Genomic DNA, 14,094 nt, shown 5'->3' with positions numbered 1-14,094 from the left:
TGCAATTAGACATATATGATCCGAGGTATTCTGGCCATTCATTAGTGCTAATTGTTTGAGAAACAAGCCTGCAGAACAAATGATTAAAATGTTAGTACCATAACTGGGATTATTAGCATGTGTGATAAAATTCATGCTCTGCAGCTGTACCAATAAAACTCTTTGGAAAGTAGTTTTGATTAGACAAATACTTAGCTTGGCTCAGTTGTGAGCTGTTAGTGTTTGCACAAGGCACAACTGGTGTTTATAACAAACAATTTATATCTTCTTTTCCTAATTAGAAGGAATTACTATGCAAATTGCAGTGTTTTGTAATTTCATATCACTTTCCTTTGTCTGCATCTTTGGTAGATTTGCCAGCTAGTTCCTGATAATTAAACAAAGTAAAACTAGTAATAGAATATTTATTTGGGGGGGAGGGGTTCATTGTTATTTTTATTCTGTATTTTTTTTTAAAAAACAGAACGGGGAAAAATGTAAATGTTTGCTGCTTAGACTGCCTAGATTATACAAGTTTTTTTGATCTTGGGTCTCTGAATTTGGGTCTCTTAACTTGACCATCATGAATATATAGGATTGCATATAGCCAATGATCATGTCTCTAGGGTTCAGAAACATGCTTTGAGGATTGCTGAATGTGACTCATTTTTTGTGAATTGTCCATCCAGGCCTGTAGATGTGCTCTTCTGAAACAGTATCCCAAATTTAGACCATCACTGGTGCCCAGGCTTACAGAACTAGAGTTTGCCATTTCAATCTGTCATTTGTTAGACCAGGGGTCGGTAGCCTTTCAGAAGTGGTGTGCCGAGTCTTCATGTATCCACTCTGATTTAAGGTTTCGCGTGCCAGTAATACATTTTAAGGTTTTTAGAAGGTCTTTCTATAAGTCTATAATATATAACTAAACTATTGTTGTATGTAAAGTAAATAAGGTTTTTAAAATGTTTAAGAAGCTTCATTTATTAGTAAATTAAAATGCAGAGCCTCCCGGATCCGTGGCCCGGGCAGTGTGAGTGCCACTGAAAATCAGCTCGCGTGCCGCCTTCGGCACGTGTGCCATAGGTGGCCTATCCCTATGTTAGACACATTATAGCATAGCAGCCCTTCTGGAATTACTTAATCTAGAATAATAAACATGGGAAAAACTGGAAACAGAGTAAGGCCATGATCCTGAAAAGACTTATGCTCATGCTTAACTTTATGTACTATGAGTAGTGCTGTTGACGTTAATGAGACTACACACCGTGTGTAAAGTTAACTATGTATGGAAGCTTGTGTGTGATCAGCACCTGGAAACATACTGAAGTATGTAGCAGGGAGATTTTATATCTTCTTTTACACTAAGTGGGTATTCACCCACGAAAGCTTATGCTCCAATACATCTGTTAGTCTTAAAGGTGCCACAGGACTCTCTGTTGCTTTTTACAGATCCAGACTAACACGGCTACCCCTCTGATACTTGATACTAATTTCAGTGACATTCTACAGTTTACAGTGGAAAGTGCAGCATCTTTCAATAAACAGAAAAGATTTGTTTCCCTTGTTCAGAAGAATGAAATATTTTTGTTGAGGTGAAATTATGTAGAGCGAATATGGGTGCTTTTCACTTTCCATTTTTTTTAATATTTGCAGAAGAGATATGTATAGTGCTACAAATCTTAAGAAAACCTAGATACAATTCCAAAACCCCGTTAAATACCAACATGCTGCAAAACTATATGATATAAATGAATACAGCATGCAGCAAAACAATTAAATGGCTAATACCTAATATTCTATTACTCATTTTTATATACTTAGAAGAAATAACAGTTTGTTAGCCAACTTCCTCTTGGAGTAGGGTTACCATTCGTCCGGATTTACCCGGACATGTCCTCCTTTTTGTGTTAAAAATAGCGTCTGGGGGGGAATTTGTAAATCACTAAAAATGTCCGGGATTTCCCCCCCCATGCAGAGTGAGGCGCAGCTGGGAGGGCTGCAGGAAATTCAGCCGCTCGCATGGGGCGAGAGCCCTTCCCACGCAGCTTGCCGGGCGGAGCAGCTGTAGAGCTGCTCCCCCCTTCCCCCCCCCCCCCCCCCGCATTCTGAGCCGGCCGGCCTGCCGAGCCATTTGCATCGGGCCTCGGCAGCTCCTCCTCCCCTGCAGCCCAGCGCCTCGCTCCGGCAGCACTGTGCGGGGGCAGGAACCGGCTTGTGTGTTGTGCTGGGGAGTGCAGCCACGTGTCCGGCTCCGCACAGAGCCCAACACCATGTTCTGAGCGGCAGGGTAAGGGGGCCAGGGGGCAGGAGAAGGGGCAGGGAGATTTTGGAGGGGGCAGTCAAGAGACGGGGGGGGGGAGGTCGGGAGTTTGGGGGGGGGCTTTTTGAGGGGGGTGGAGAAAGTTTTGGGCAGTCAGGGTACAGGTAGGGGGTAGGGTCCTGGGGGGCAGTTTGGGGGGGGTCTTAGGAGGGGGCAGTTAGGGGACAAGGAACAGGGAGGCTTAGGTAGGGGCTGGGGTTCTGGAGGGCAGGTAGGAGCAGGGGTCCCAGGAGGGGGCAGTCAGGGGACAAGGAGCGGGGGGGGTGTTTGGGAGTTCTGGGGGGGGCTGTCAGGGGGCAGGGGTGGGGAGAGGGATTGGAGCAGTCAGGGGACAGGGAGCAGAGGGGTTTAGATGGGTCAGGAGTTCTGGGGGGGGCTGTCAGGGGGTGGGGAGTGGTTGGATGGGGCGTGGGAGTCCCAGGGGTCTGTCTGGGGGTGGGGGTGTGGATAAGGGTTGGGGCAATCAGGGTACAGGTAGGGAGTAGGGTCCTAGGGGGCCAGTTAGGATGGGGGGAGGGTCTCAGGAGGGGGCAGTCAGGGGACAAGAGGCAGGGAGGCTTAGGTAGGGGGTGGAGTCCTGGGGGGCAGTTAGGGGCAGGGGTCCCAGGAGGGGGCAGTCAGGGGACAAGGAACGGGGGGAGGGTTGGGGGTTCTGAGGGGGGCGGGAAGTGGGAGGGGCAGGGGCGGGGCTAGGGCAGGACGGGAGCGGGGCTCAGATTTTATTATGATGAATATTATTATTATTATTTATTTATTCAGTTACAGAGATTTATGTTAATTCAAAACACCAACAAAAATGGAGATAAGTGAGACAATGTTTGCTAATAGAACACCAAAATGTTAATATATGCAATGTTCTGGGCCTAATTCTTGCCATTGTCTCTTTTAAATAAATCTATAATGAAGGGTGTCCCATTAGTCCTCAAAATTTCGCCGTCTTTTTAGCTAGCATAAAATGAACGTGTGATTACGCAGAAGAGGAATTTACTGGAGAGGAAAAATCCCAAACCTATGCACTGTACATCAAAAAAAATCATGTGTGAAAATGTTTATTGTAGTCATGCCTAAACATATTTGTAACAAGCTCTTATTTTACATTTTGCCATGTTATCTTTTTAAAAGAAAATAGGGAAAAGAATCTGTAATTATGCATGTCAAGTGAGACCATTTTCCTGCAACAGCTTTTAAAAGAATTTTTTTGATTATTTTGTTTTAGATTTACTAAGCCTAAACAACTTGACAAATTGACAGAATATCTGTAATAGTATGAGTTCTAAGAAACACATACAGAGCCAATGGGGTTCCAAGGTTGATGAGTTCAAGGGAAATTTCTAGTGGTCCCTGGTTAATATTATTCTCAGTCTTAAACCTATGAGGTGATGATATTTTAATGGATTAACTCCACTGCTTCTTTAGATTCAGATATTCGTTTAGTGGAGTCACACTGCCGAACTCTCTAAATGAAAGTTTACACTGGTAAGTGGTGACAGCTGACTCATGATTTCTAAATCTGGTCTGAAGGTCATGACAGTTTTTCCTTTCAGAAGCTATATCATTGTGTGTTGGATTCAGAGAATTAATGCTGAATAACATAAACAGTGTCTGCAGATGTAAAAGGGAGCTGGTTGGTCCTGTAGCTTTCAGTTTAATTACAGCTAGCAAGAAGTCTTATGTAACATGTTTGACAGGTGATGCATCTCATCTTGGTGTGCTCTGGGATTATGGTTTTATTCACATCTATCAAATTACTCTAGGTTAGAGTGGACAATTAGTAATAGTCATCAAGGATGCTTCAGAGGCTACTTGTCTGTACCATTAGAGTTAGCTATTAAGGGACTGAGTTCTTTGACTGCTTTGTGTCTTTGAGAGCTACAGGTGGAAGCCATCAGAGAAAGAGAATAGAAACTAATTGCTTTGTTGCCTCATATATGTTTACTGAAGGACTGCCGACTTCTTCACTGACCTCTGTGTCACACTGAAAAACACTCTCTCCAATCTTCATTTAAAATAAATGTCTCTTCCCCCCTCCTGAATATAGTGCACAAAAGTGGGATTGAATTAAATTAACTACCAGCCACGCTAGTTGTCACCATTTCTATTATCATTAGCACTTCACCATAAGACAAGGAACATTAGCTGTTAAACAAAAAAAATTGGCAGAGGAGAATGAATCTCAGTAGTATGCCGCCTAAGTCCCGAGTGTCAAGGTCCCCACTGCATCTTTCTTGAAGCTGTTGCAGTCATAGATGAAGAATATTTATTAATAAGGATAGCTCTGGCACTTCTAATAAATAATGCATAATTTTTATTTAACTGCAAAACTGCCCTGTTGATTAGGCCCAATTTAGTATTACCAGTCATATTAAAAACAATAGAACAGCAGCAGTTTCTTCAATGCTACCAAAGTGGGTCCACCAAGGACAGTTACATAACTGGCAAGGGAGGTCATGGTATAGTTGTAATTTTCAAGTAGGTCCATAGAGTTAAAACCTCAGCAGATCTTTCTTAATACTTTTTTTTATTAAATCTATTTTTAATTTTGAATATAACAACCTCGAGGTGAAGAAATAAGTCCTTGACAGGGACTTAGTTATTCATTGGAAGTATTGTCTGCCATTGTCGTAGTTGAAAATGATTGTATTCATTTTCAAGCATTTGGAAGGTTTGGTCATGTATAATTTGAAGCAAACTGTTTTGGCACACTAGTGCTTTGGTGTGATCAGAATGTAACAATGTGGAAGATATTAGGTTAATGGAAATATAAAAGTATATGTATCAATGACATTCATGAATTAATTATGTATTCTGCATTAAATGTGGATGACTTCACATTATTCCTATGTGCTGTATATGTGTATGATAATGCATACTTGTGTGATGTGGTAGAAATGGCATGCGTTAATTATGGAGGTCATCCCAAAGGCATGCCATTAGAGCAGGGAGGGATAGCTCAGTGGTTTGAGCATTGGCCTCCTAAACCCAGGGTTGTGAGTTCAATCCCTGAGGGGGCGATCTGGGGCAAAAATCTGTTAGGGACAGTACTTGGTCTTGCTGTGAAGGCAGGGGACTGGACTTGATGACCTTTGGTCCCTTCCAGTTCTATGAGATAGGTATATCTCCATATTAAAAAAACCTCTTTATTCCACATTGTTGTGTTCTGTATAGGCCACATATTTTACAACAGGGTTTCTCAAACTTTTTCAAAGCATGGACCGCATTTTGCTAGAGATCTAATATGTCTCCTGAATGACTCCCTCTCATTCATCTTTCCTTCGCTTCACAATTGCCTAACATCATTGTGGAAACTACAGCAATTGCTTACACAGAGGTGTAATAATTTTTATTCTGTTCTATTCAGGTTCTTATGCCATGCCCATCACTATGGTATCTGAGAATCATCTATTAGGTGACATGATGAGCATCTGTCACCTATGGTTTTCTCTTTCTGTCTCACTCTATTTAAATTTTTATTTTACTTTTATTTCATAAATTCATAGATTCCAAGGCCAGAAGTGGCCATTGTGATCATATACTCTATCTCCAGTATAACACAGGCCATAGAACTTCCCCAAAATAATTCCAAGAGCATATATTTTAGAAAAACATCCAATCTTGACTTCAAAATTATCAGCGATGGAGAATCCACCATGATCCTTTGTAATTGTTCCAGTGGTTAATTACTCTCACTATTTTTTCATCTGATACAGAACAGAAATATTCATTGATGTATGTATGGAATGCCATGCAGGAAAATATGTATCATATTTTAGCTGTATTTAAATAGTGTAACAGCTAGAAACCAGCAATGACAGGTGACATTATTTTTTGAGAGTCCTAATAGTAAGCATGAAGTTCCCCCTCCCCAAAATCTTATAACCAGAGCAAGACTAGAGAACTAATCTTCTTGCCTCATTATTCATAGTTTTTTCTTTAAAAGAAAGAGTAAAGTGCTTACCCACCTCCATTGTAAATTATTTCATCTTAATAAAGCCATAATTTATAAAAGGCAACAACACAAACCCAAATATTCCTCAAGCTTGCTAACACAAATCACATTGTAGATATAAGAAGTCAGATATAAGAAGTCAGCCACCTGCCTGCCTGGTCCCATTGGTAAAATGGAGCACTATTGAGGTGTTCCATCTAATGAGAAAGGCCCCAGCTCCAGAGATTTCCTCCCTTCTAATGAAAACAGGCACATTTTATACAAGCAGTACCATTTCAAAAAAATAAGATCTGTTTGAAGCAGAGTTTAAACAAATACATACATTCTCTCTTTGATAGAGAGAACTGGAATGTTTGTTCGGATGAGTAAAGCCCTGTTTACATAGGGTTGTTTAAACACAGTTTTTGTTAGCATTGTTTTCCTGACCAGTATGGACCTTTTGGGGGCTTTTTTGTCTGAGACAATTTTATTAAAGCATGTTATAGAACAATTATGGATCTAGTCATGTTTTGGCTAATATAGTTGCAAGAAACACAAAACTCTGGTCCATGATGATCAGGAATTCTTGTTACACCACCTGCAGAGTGGGCAGCGGCTATTTATATTTATATACATAATATATACTTCTTTGCTTTCAGTCTCTCTAAAATTTATGTTTAAAGAGATAGTTGTGTGCTTATAGTTTAGTTTTTTTATTATAGGTGACCGGCAGCATTTCCAGTAATTAAGGTTGTCTAAAACTTTCCAGCATAAATCCCTGTTTTCACCCAACAGGTTGAGGCTGATTTTTTTTTTCCATGCAGGTGTCCTCCTCGGGTTAATTAATTTGGAAAGTTTTAGCTAAAATGGTTCAGCCTGAGAACATTAAGGGGAAAATATGTTGTTTTGCCCATGTTAAAAAATGTATGCAACCATTTCATTGAGAAGCTCTAGTGCTTCCATGCTTTGAAGCAGGGACCTGAAATTTGGCAGAGGAGTCACTCCAGTGCAGTGGTTCTTAAACTATGGACAGGATCTCCCAAGGAAAGTGTGGGAATGTGTCAAGGGAGGTGTGAGCTGTGTGGATTTTTTTGTTGTTGTTGTTTTTTTAAGAGCTCTGGCTGTCAGCCCCGGGTGGTTGGGGCTCATGCAGAAGGGCTGTGCACACCCAGGAGGCGGGATAAAGGGGACAGTCAGAGCACCGCCACCTGGGCTCGGACTCTCTCCTCCTCTCCCTCCCTCCCCCCCATTCCTCACTGGGAGGCAGCCTTGGGCTCTCCTCTCTTTCCCCCTTCCCCGAAAAAAATCCCTCCCCTGAAGGCAGCAGAACTCTGGCTGTCAGCCCCGGGGTGGCAGCAGTAGTGCAGTAGTAATGTTGGCAAGGGGCACTAAGTCTATTGTGAAAAGTGATGATGAATATCACTTTTCGCATTACCACCCTTTCTTCTGTGGTGCTGTTGGCACGGCACTGCCTTCAGAGCTCGGCACTCAGCCAGCAGCCACGGCTCTCCACTCTGCCTTCAGAGTTGGATGGCGGTATATGTACTTGCGGAGGTGGGCGTAAACGATTACAGACACAAAGAAGTGGGGTCCGATCAAAGAAGTTTGAGAACCATTGCCCTAGTGTCATGGAAGTTCCTTGTGGTATGTCTGTGAAAATCCACTCAAGTTTGCCAAGTCTTAAGCCTCTGAAAATTGCAGCTTGCACACACTCAGTAGATGTTTGTTTGAAGGCTAGCAGTGTTGTACTCTGAAGATTCCATCTGCAGTGTGTGACAATGCTCCACACAGATCTTATGTGCTGTCTGGACTGAGCATGCTCCATCCTGAGCTGCAGTAGCTGAGCAGGGATTTTCCTGCAGTTCCATCAGGGACCACAACTGGGAGCAGAGAGACTGTCTCTATTTATTTATTGATTTGATTACCATTGTGCTCTCACTTCTCCCACTGCTGGCACCCAGGCAATATAGAGGAGAAGTTGGAATCAGCCTGATTTGTCGAAATAGGGGCAGGCTCAAGGGTGCATGCAGTGTGGGGTAGGAACAAGGAGAACCGGGACAGAGTAGGAGTGGGAAGCAGAGGGAGACAGGAATAGAAGGAGACAGTCTGGGTGGGGACTTACTAAAGGATGGAGCAAAGGGAGCAGGCTGGAGTAACTTTAACTCTGGCATTTCCTAACTTTTGAGAGTTGGACTTTGCAGCCTTAATGTTCTTTCAGCATAGTTTTTTTAAATGTATTTTGTTGTAAGATAGATTTCTCCTGACTTAGATTCTGGTTTCAATAGTTGAGAAGTTGTACCTCAGTAGGAATGTCCTCTTTAAAAAAACAACAACACATTAAATATTTTTTTAAATTATAATCGGGAATGTAACTTCAATTCCTTTTTTTACAGGAAAACCTCCTCACTGTCAGCTGGTGTTCCTAAACTTGATTATCACTCCAAGCCTTCTCACAAGTATGTACCTAGGAGAGCTGTGCTATATGTACCTGCAGACGATGAAAGGAAGATACAAAAAATTCCATCTCTAAATGTAGATTGTGCTGTATTGGACTGTGAAGATGGTGTGGCTCTGAACAGAAAGGTAATTAATAAATTATTTGTTGAGTGCCATGCAGTCAATGCTGTACTGAACACATACAGGAAGACACCATCCTAGCTCTGGGGACTTTACATGCTGGAGACAAAGACAGTGGTTAAGACACACAAACCACTATATGACCATAAGAGAGATTCCTCAGACAGTAGTGATGTATGCATTTATTGACTAGCAAGCTAACATTGATGAGCTTTATGCAGGCTTTGAGAAAACCTGCTTGCTTACAGGGCAAGTGGGAGTTTTTGGACAAGCATGTGAGCAGCAGCTGCTGAAGATATAAGGAGCCAGGAATAAATCCTGGCCATGAAAAAGTGGAAGATACTAGGTTTTCTGCAGAAAAGGAGGAAGCAAGCAAAAAGCAAGAAGGCAGTTCAGAACAACTAAATATTTTGTTGAGGCAAACAGTTGAGTTTACAGATTGTGAGGAGCACATGTAGCGAATATGTGTATGGGCTTGAGGTTAGAAGGTTTACTTCTTGGGGTTGGGTAAATTTTTCAAGCCTTGGCTTCAAGAAGTGTAGTTTGAGGAGGTATTTGAAAGAGGAAGAAGATAGATGGTTGGTGCACCAGTACCCGAAGGACATTCTAGACATATGAAGGCATCAAGATGAGAGTTGGAGAAGGATACAAAGGAAGTAGTAATGTGCTTACTAAAGTTCACTTTGTCAGTGTGTGGTAGCATTTTAAGAGTTCCTCCTTGAAAGCAAGGGTTGAATTTTAATATACTTTATGTTTCAGTGTGTCTGTAAAGCTGACATAAATTCGCATACATTTTTGTAGGCAACTTTTGTAAGGATCTCAATTTTGTCATTTCCCTTTTAAAAAATCTTCCATACCTTGAACAAAGTACATCATTAACTGCCTCAAAATGAGGCGTATGTTAGGACTGGGACATTTAACTCCAGCAGTACTATCTTCATATTCCTCAGTTTCCCTACCTCATTTTTACATATTCCACATTACAGCATGTCTCCATTAAGAGTTTCTGATTGTGGGCATGTTGTCTTGGAGGTAGGGAGAATAGACTTGATTTCTCATATGATTTCAGAACCTTTGAAGAGATCTCATTCTTTTTCTGTCCAGCAAGTTCATCCTTTCCATCTAGGACTCAGAATAACTCTTATAATATCTTCTACTTAACCTTGAAGATGTTACAGGTCTATCAGAAACCCTTGATCATAATGGCTTTCTCGTGTTGTTAAAAGTCTAGTACTGAAACATGAAATTAATATTGCTAAATGCGCCAGTGCATCAATATACAGTACTTGAGAGATTCTTGCCAACCAGTGGTATTGCATATAAAAGACTCATCTGGGAAAGATTATGAATCAAGCGGTAGCAGCAGATTTAGATTGTTTATTTCATATTTGGGAGACAACAAAATAGACAAAATAGACATAAAGCCCCTGGCGGGCCGGGCCAGTTTGTTTACTGTGTCGTTTGGCTGATCGCTGCTCCAGGCCAATGGGAGCTGCTGGAAGCGGCAGCCAGTACGTCCCTCAGCCCACGCCACTTCCAGCAGCTCCCATTGGCCTGGAGCAGCGAACTTCGGCCAGTGGGTGCCGCCATCGGCCGGACCTGCGGACGGGGCAGGTAAACAAACCGGCCTGGCCTGGCCCGCCAGGGGCTTTCCCTACACAAGCGAGTGTCCCAAGTTTGGGAAAAACTGCTTTAGTGTGCTGGGGCCCAAGGACCCACACGGTTCCACACAGCAGGCCTCTGGCCTCCAAGACTCCAAAACTGGGCCACCAGTACCTGTGTTCCCTATCTCTCTCCGTGGCTCCCTGAAGCAAATTCAGCCAAGCTAAACTCCTGCAGGAGGCTTGCACTGTGCCCCTTCAGGGTGCAATGCTCTCAGTGAGCATTCACAGTGATACAGGCAGCCTTTCTAAAGCCAGTTAACCATTTATTAGTCACCTGGCATACAGAATCTTACAGTCTTTAGGTTAACACAGAGAGGCAGAAGTTAAGCCGAAGTCTACCCTGGTCAAACCAGTGTCCTGGTGGGCTAGCCAAGTTGTGTTGGGCTCCATCTCTGGCGCTCTCTCTCTCTCTCTCTCTCTCTCTCTCTCTCCCTGGTCCAGGCTCATGAGTCCCTCCAAAAAAATCCTCCTTCCAGTTGCCTGATACCTTGTTCTCCAGCTCAGTTCACAAGTCCTGCCTGCTGAGGTTTCCTGTGGTTAGGTGTTGATTGTCCAGTTGTTGGGGCATCTCTTCGTCTTGCTGGACCTTCTATTGTTTTGGTTTCAGCCAGTTCTTTAATGATCCTATTCATTCCCCCAAGGCAACAAGGTCACACACACACACACACACACACACACACACACACACACACACACACACCTCCTGCCTTCTGTGCAATGTTAACCCTTTTACATCTACTGGCTAGCAACGTCACAAACAGAGGGGAAACTGAAGCATACCTAAAATTGACACAAATCTTACAGAAAATTCCCACTTTGTCACATGTTGTAATTGTAGCCAAATCCTAAGAGTGCAGAAACAGGTTCTAATTGTTCATTGAGAGAGTGAAAATATAGTGATGAGCTCCCCATATTCCAAATTAGCAAGTCATGCAGAATTGTGACAGTGGTAAAAGGTTTTTATAATGCTGAAGATGGTTATTAGCAAATTTTTCAAGTGATTTAAATATGCTGTGGTTTTTCCCATAGAGGTCTTATTTCTCTCAGAGAACTCAGGCTGAGAGGAAAGTGTTTTTATTTACCCTAAACCGTATGCCATTTTGGAGTGGAAGAGTTGGTCCTCAAGGTAGCAGCAACTACCAGACACTGCCAAAAAACCAACAAGGAGTCCGGTAGCACCTTAAAGACTAACAGATTTATTTGGGCATAAGCTTTCGTGGGTAAAAAATCTCACTTCTTCAGGTTGGTAAAAAACCTCACTTCTTCAGATGCATCTGAAGAAGTGAGGTTTTTTACCCACGAAAGCTTATGCCCAAATAAATCTGTTAGTCTTTAAGGTGCCACTGGACTCCTTGTTGTTTTTGTGGATACAGACTAACATGGCTACCCCCTGATACTTGACACCATGCAAGTCACTGCCAGTGACTTCTGGTGCTGTCTAAGCCATCCTGTTGCCAATTGTTGTTCTGCTCATATCAGAAACGGTTGCAGCAAGCAGTTTGTGAGGAGAAAGCATCCTCAAAATATAAGAAAAAATTTAAGAAATGCCTGAAAAGCAAAACACATAATGTCCTGAACTCAGCATAGGGGAGCATACAGGCCTTGTGGGCAAATATCAAGCCTCCTCATCTGGGTCGGGCCTACATGTATGGCTTCAAAAATTAGTGGGTCAAAGAATAAGAAAGTCATCCCAATACTTTCTTCTAATGTAAGCTGCCATTAGCTTCAGACTTTCCCTCTCACAAAGTTTGAGTCATGCTAAATTTTGTCTAACATCCCGCTGGACCTCATGTCCTAGAAGAGTTCCATAGAATATCAGTAGAAGGGCTTTCATGATGGTCTTTCAACCCCTTCACGGTGTGGCTGGTTTTGTGAAGGTCAGTGAATTATCCAAGGGCGAAAATTAGCCTTCGGGTGGGAGTGAGGGAAAATGAAAACTGTCACATGATTTTGTGTTCTCCTGAGCTACTAGTTAACTGAAGGCAGGAATTCTTCCCCACTATTCTAGAAATAAAGTCCTGTTAGAGATGATATGAAGTTTGAAGCCCATGAGTCTGGCTTACTAGACCAGTGCTTCTCAAAGTCAGGCCACTGCTTGTTCAGGGAAAGCCCCTGGCGGTCTGGGCTGGTTTGTTTACCTGTCGCATCCTCAGGTTCAGCCGATCGCGGCTCCATATGTTGTGCTAGGCATGTGTAGAACCTATGGATCTTGAATGGTGTGTTGTGATTGATCATTTTACCAGTGGACATATGGCTGCAGGTTTTGCATCTGTTGTTCTGGTGGGGTCTGGTACTGCTTTGAGTTGGTGTGTCCTGGTCTGTGAGGAGCGTGTTTCTGCTGATGATCTTGGCAAAGTTGTGGGGGGGTGTTTGAAGGCCAGAACAGGGGTTTGGGAAAGATTTCTTTCAGGATATGGTCCTCATCAAGTATGGATTGTAATTGTTTCATGATGTCCCATATGGGTTCAAGTATCAGATGATAGGTGACATCTAGGGGTGTGCAGTGGGTTGTGCTTTTTTGTTTTTTTCTGTACTGAAGCAGGTTCTCTCGGAGAAAAGTAACTTGCTTTGAACAACTGGCAGAAAATCTATACCAGGGAAAACTTCCATATTTAGGTTTGGTAGAGAAGCTGTAATTTTTGTATGTCTCCAGAGTCAAACATCTAATTGGGACAACACCAGAACTTATACTTTTTATCTTGTTGTTGTTGTTGTTGTTTTGTTTTCCGTTTTTTAAAACAAATGTCACATTTCACTGCAGCCCAACGGACACTGCCTTGAAGGGGCTTTTCATTTTGAACCAGCCAGTTGCTCACTTATTGTACCAGATATACCCCATATATGTGTAGTACTGGAACATTCAAAAATAGAGTGGGATCTTGCCTGATGAAGTCAACGTTCTCTGACATGGTTGTCTTTATTTTGTTGCACACATAATTTTTCTATGCCTGCAATTGATTACATACCGAAAGATTCTTCCTCCAATTGTAGAGAGAGGAAATTAAGATCTCAGTCCAATACTTTCCATTCCATCCTAGGAAAAAGACAGAGACCTCACTGTTATTTCCCTTGGGGATTCATTTCTATACTACTGTATATCTTCTTCAATAAGATCCTATCTTTAGTATATCAATCCTTTAGAGCAGCAGAGAAGTTGTGCCTTCAGGTCAGCATAAAGAGAACCTGATTAGAGACCTTACTTTAGTACTAATGCTTTGCTGACACCTCTTTTTGTGCTCTTGAGGAAAATCTCAGAACATTTTGTCACCTTCGAACTGTTTTCACTAGTGGCCGGGGATGGCTCCAGGCACCAGCCCAGCAAGCAGGTGCTTGGGGCGGCCAAGGGGAAGGGGTGGCATGTCAGGCTGTTCGGCGACAATTCGGCGGCGGGACCCTCTCGGAGGGAAGCACCTGCCGCCAAATTCCCGCCAAAGAAGAAAGCAGCGCGGTGGAGCTGCCACCGGAGTGCCGCCGATCGCAATTGCGATCGCGGCTTCTTTTTCCTCCTCCCCCCCTCCTCCGCTTGGGGCGGCAAAAACCCTGGAGCCGGTCCTGCTAGTAGACATTCATCTAGGTCAGTGGGTGTGTTGCAGGCCTTGCTGTATAGATAATTTTATTTAGTAACATTA

The 14,094-nt window shown here is 42.8% G+C and overlaps 1 protein-coding gene across 4 annotated transcripts in view; it reads left to right on the top strand.

The window, feature by feature from the left end:
- The window catches only part of CLYBL (citramalyl-CoA lyase), a 229,378-nt gene that overhangs the window by 123,674 nt on the left and 91,610 nt on the right, over window positions 1-14,094 (top strand). For all 4 annotated transcript variants that reach the window (XM_065592451.1, XM_005303890.4, XM_065592446.1 and 1 more), the window contains one exon: window positions 8,618-8,807. In XM_065592451.1, coding sequence (XP_065448523.1) covers window positions 8,618-8,807 — 190 coding nt within the window. The remainder of the gene's footprint in view (window positions 1-8,617; window positions 8,808-14,094) is intronic.

Source organism: Chrysemys picta, chromosome 1, assembly GCF_011386835.1.
Source record: "Chrysemys picta bellii isolate R12L10 chromosome 1, ASM1138683v2, whole genome shotgun sequence".
Classification (NCBI taxonomy): domain Eukaryota; kingdom Metazoa; phylum Chordata; order Testudines; family Emydidae; genus Chrysemys; species Chrysemys picta.
This window is presented reverse-complemented; position numbering and strand designations above follow the sequence as displayed.